The sequence below is a fragment of the Leptodactylus fuscus genome, chromosome 11 (assembly GCF_031893055.1).
Source record: "Leptodactylus fuscus isolate aLepFus1 chromosome 11, aLepFus1.hap2, whole genome shotgun sequence".
Lineage (NCBI taxonomy): Eukaryota > Metazoa > Chordata > Amphibia > Anura > Leptodactylidae > Leptodactylus > Leptodactylus fuscus.
The window spans coordinates 35,893,549-35,898,265 of record NC_134275.1 but is presented as its reverse complement, the minus strand read 5'-3'; the positions used below and the strand labels follow the sequence as shown (position 1 = coordinate 35,898,265).

Below are 4,717 nucleotides of genomic sequence, written 5' to 3'. Positions count from 1 at the left end.
TTATTTGTCTGTGGCAGGCCTTATCTTCATCTCGGATCTCTTATATGAATAAGTTAGTCCTTTACCAGTGTGCCAGTGTAACCCAATCTTCTTGTTACTGTGCTCCCCCACCAGATACAACCCATTCAGGTTGGCATGATAGCAGTGGTTATACCACCAGCCGCTGGAGCAAACTGTGGCGCAGTCTCCCTTGTTTAGGTCATTGTCCTGGTCTTTAGTAGAGAACTTCATAAGGTTATGGTAGGACATAGAGTCACCTAGTGAGGAGAGAAAGTAGACATGATGTAATATCTTATAATGGCATTCAGTAAAACTTCGTTCATGTCTGCGCAGAGGTTTCCCCAAGGGAACCCTCCAAACGGAATCCTAATCTGCATAAAAAGCGGTTACTTTAGGAAACCTGCGGACCCCGTAAATTATAATGGGGTCTGTGTGGTTTCTGATTGGTTTCCACTCAAAGAGGGCGAGAAATGCGGAGAGAAAAGCATTGCTTGGAGCGGAGAGGGGAACGGAGCCCTGTACAGAGACTGGGCGCAGATGTGAACCGAGCCTCATATTATACGGTGAGGGGTGTAGTAATATTAATAACTTTATATAGTGATAACATATTCTACAGCTTAGATACAGTAGCTCAGCAGACAGAATCAAACATAATAGCCTTAGATACACAGCTCAGTAGACAGTAGGACATATGATGGTATCACATGCATGAACCATGACACGTGTGCTTCTGCCTGCACCTCTTAGTATCATAGGCTTAGATACACCAGCATAGTATGCAGTATACAAAGGATTCACCCCCCAATAGCTATACATTTTGGATAGACAGTTGAACCCTAGCCCATATAAGATGCAACATCAAGACAATATCTGGTTTTCACCTGCATTTCCACCTTTGAAGCTTCCAAGTAGTAATTTGTACTTTTCTTCTTCCCCAAGGATCTTAAATGAGTAATATTCAGCAAAATATTGCAGATTGTCAAAGTCTTCTAGATCAATGCGTAATTCCCATGTGCCTGTGGAGAGGAGCATCAGTATTACAGAAACAGAAATCTAGTTTACTTTGAGACCTGGTTCACATCTGTGTCAGTAATCCGTTTTGGGGAGTCCGCATGGGGACCCCCCCCCCGAACGGACTACCAAACACATTAGCAAGCGGTGTGCAGTGAAAGCACATGGACCCCATAGACTATAATGGGGTACGTGTGTTTGCCGCCAGATCTCCGCACAGAACGTGCGGACAGAAAAGTACTTCACGATCTACTTTCCTGTCCGCATGACTCGTGCGGACACCGCGGAGAAAGCACACGGACCCCATTATAGTCTATGGGGTCCATGTGCTTTCACTGCACACCGCTTGCCAATGTGTTCGGTAGTCCATTTGGGGGAGTCGCCATGTGGACTCCCCCGAATGGATTACCGATACAGATGTGAACCAGGCTTTACTTAGCTGAAGCTTACTTTACTTAGTTGAAGTTTTGTTCCACTGTGTCAGTATTGGTGTCAGCCATCAGCCCATAGTCAGAAGAGACAGAGAAACGTGCAAATGTGCATCTAAAGATCTGCTGTAACTGAGCTGAGGGTTTGTAGCACGGCAGTGTAGGTTCGAGCCACCGCATACAATCCCGTAGTCAGAGCTGTGTTATGGTCATATGTGTGAGGTCTGACTCAAGTCACATATAAACTCCTTATACACTGCATTATTACCTGAAGACGTTAACTTGTGAATGTTCTCATTTCCCAACCAAAATTCAGACAGATGGCTCCCAAATCCTTTCTTATAGGAATTCCAGTCACGGAAGAAATTTACAGAACCATCCAGACGCCTTTGGAAAAGCTGACAATAAAATGGCAGACCCAGAATATAGAAGAATACGCATCAACAGCAACTACCCCCGTTCTTGTGACAGCTGGGGGTTTCTACAGCTACCCCTATAACCCCCACCTCTCCGATAACACAAAATCACTTAGTGTAATGTAATGATGATATATGGAAGTGCTTACAATATTATAGGGGAATGGGGAAATTGGGCGCAGGCTCTAGGACCCTGTTGGACCTTGGTCTAGGACCCTCTAGCCTTTATACTAGGTGAGATATGGTTGGGCACGGAGGTATACATGATCTGTATGGTATCCTATGGTACATATATTACAGCTGGGCCTGTTTTTTATGCTCACTTGTAGGCACCTGGAAATGGTGCATGCAGAGACAGAAGGAAACTGGGAGCTGCTCAGACTTGTCAGTGGAATAGATGCACTCACGTAACTACTGCTCCCAACACCTGCAAGAACGGGCTAGATGGTGGCCAGTTCATCAAAGTGACCATCCTTCTATCAGTACAATGATATGCCCCCTCTAAATGTCTGTCAACTGGGCAAAACGTGTTTGGGCAATGATCTCTCGCCAAGAGGAACACTACCCAAAAGTAACCTCTTAATGAAGAAGTGCTTTTACGCCCTCTTGTGGTAAGACCCAGTGTCTAATCAGACCACATCTGTAATCATTTACATATCTGCCTGCCCAGATTTGCAGAAATTCTATATTTTTTTGGCAATGAGTGTATATAGTTGTGTAATCCTCCATTATCTCAGTACTTACAATCCAGCCGCCTCCATCCGTGTGCATATCACACAGCACCTTGAGCGGGGTGCTGCCATCAGGGTAGATTGTGTACCAGTCACTCAGGACTTCTCCGTGATCCAGGAGCTCCTTACAGTTCCGGGCAGCTAGGAATGAAGACGTGTACGTATAGTATAGTAGCGGGTACTTTATATGCTGAGACTGACCCCGCATACAATTCAGCCATTTTATCTCTCCACTTACCGTACAGTCCTACTTCAGACTTTCCTGATTCTCCTTTCTCTCCTAAGGTGTGAATTACCAAATATATAGCATTAGTCCAATAGTATAGTCTAGTCCTGTAATAGTCACCGTCCTGCAGAGCCATCCACATGACAATGAGATATGATTGTTGACAGTGTGCAATGTGATTTATAATATTTGTGCCCCCCATTAAGTAATTAAAGGCATTTTACCTATAGTTTATTTATGGGTGTTCAGGTGTGGGTATTCGCTATACAGTGTATCTGTTCTACTAACCTTTTTGCCCTGGAGGCCCAATTTTTCCAACATCACCTGATGATCCTTTTTGCCCTGAAGAAAAGGAACACAATAAAATCAGGAGCAACCACTAGGGGGAGCTGATAATCTCACTGCATACAATACCTACATTGAACTCAGTGTATACATTGTATACAGTCAGCTCCTGAGCTCCCTTTATAGGTGTCTGTCAGAATTATATTGTTTTGATCTGTTTCCATGCAAGTGATTTCGGATTCAGAAAAATGGATCGCTGACCTCTAAAAATATACATCATACAATCCACTTTAATTTGGCACATTGAGTCACTTATTTTATGCTTTCTTGAGTTATTTCACGTTGTTTTTTACATTTATATGAAAAGATTTCCAATGTTTTGGGGTTTTTTTTGCCTTTAGAAATAGTCAGCAATGTGACCCGAGTTCCCACAATGCACTGTGCTCTGGGAGCAGACAACAGCAGAATAATGGAACAACAGCTTAAGTCATGAAGGTACAACAAAGGTGCTCAATATTTTGATGCTGTATTATTTTATTTTATTTATTTATTATTTTATTTTAAATACATGAGAAAAAAATTATCATAAAAAAAGGTTTAAAGACGTTTTTCAAATAGTATTTGGTAAGAGAGACTTAAGAAAACATTAAAAAGAGAAATGAAGAAATGACTTATCACTGGCATAAAAAATATACAATCTGAGAGGCACCTACTTCTTATTGCTGTTATCTATAGTCACCTTTCTCTCCTGCGGCCCCATTGTCTCCTTTTGCACCAGGAGATCCAGGAATGCCAGGGCAGCCTCTGAGGATGGCTAGTTTGTCTGAGCCTCCCACTCCCACAACCTTCACTTCTGCTGGGTGACAGAAATAAGAAGCATGTGAAGAACCACCAACAGCACCACTACTGCCACCAGTATCACTGCCAATGCCAGAATAACCACCACTACTGATACCAGTACTACCACCAGAACCACCCACATCAGCAATGGCAGTACTATCATCACTATCACCGCCAATGTAAATATAACCGCCACCACTTGTGGTACTACCACCAACACCACCACCACTGCCATCAATACTACCACCAACACCACCACCACTGCCATCAATACTACCACCAACACCACCACCACTGCCATCAGTACTACCACCAACAGCACCACTACAGTCACCAGTACTATTACCAGAACCACCTATACCAGTACTGCCAGTATTATCTCCAGTATCACTATCACTGCTAGTATCACTACTCACCACAAGTGTTATCACCAGTACTGCCACCCATACTATCACCAGCACCACCACAACCAACACTACTATCACCAGAACCACCAACTCCACCAGTACCATGACCAGTGCTATCACCCGTTACACCACCAGTACCACCACAACCAGTAGCACCACTAGCACCACCACAACCATAAACGCTACCAGTACCACCAAAACCAGTACTACCTGCACAACATTGCTGTCATTACAACTTACAAATCTTGCCACTCAAATATCCTTAATATAAATCCAAAAAAGTGATTATAGAAATTGTGGACTTACCAGGACAGGAGTCCTCAGTATGACAAGATGTGATCAGCAAGAAGGTGATAGTGATCAGTAGCCGCAT

General features: G+C 43.4%; 1 protein-coding gene across 1 annotated transcript; it reads right to left on the bottom strand.

Moving 5' to 3' along the window:
* Nucleotides 1-4,717, bottom strand: LOC142184761 (ficolin-2-like). Its single transcript, XM_075259823.1, has 8 exons — nt 4,651-4,717; nt 3,837-3,953; nt 3,101-3,154; nt 2,825-2,866; nt 2,600-2,727; nt 1,708-1,837; nt 882-1,016; nt 1-257 (listed from the first exon to the last, which is right to left on the bottom strand). The coding sequence occupies exons 1-8, from the start codon at nt 4,715-4,717 to the stop codon at nt 1-3; spliced, it is 930 nt and encodes a 309-aa protein (XP_075115924.1).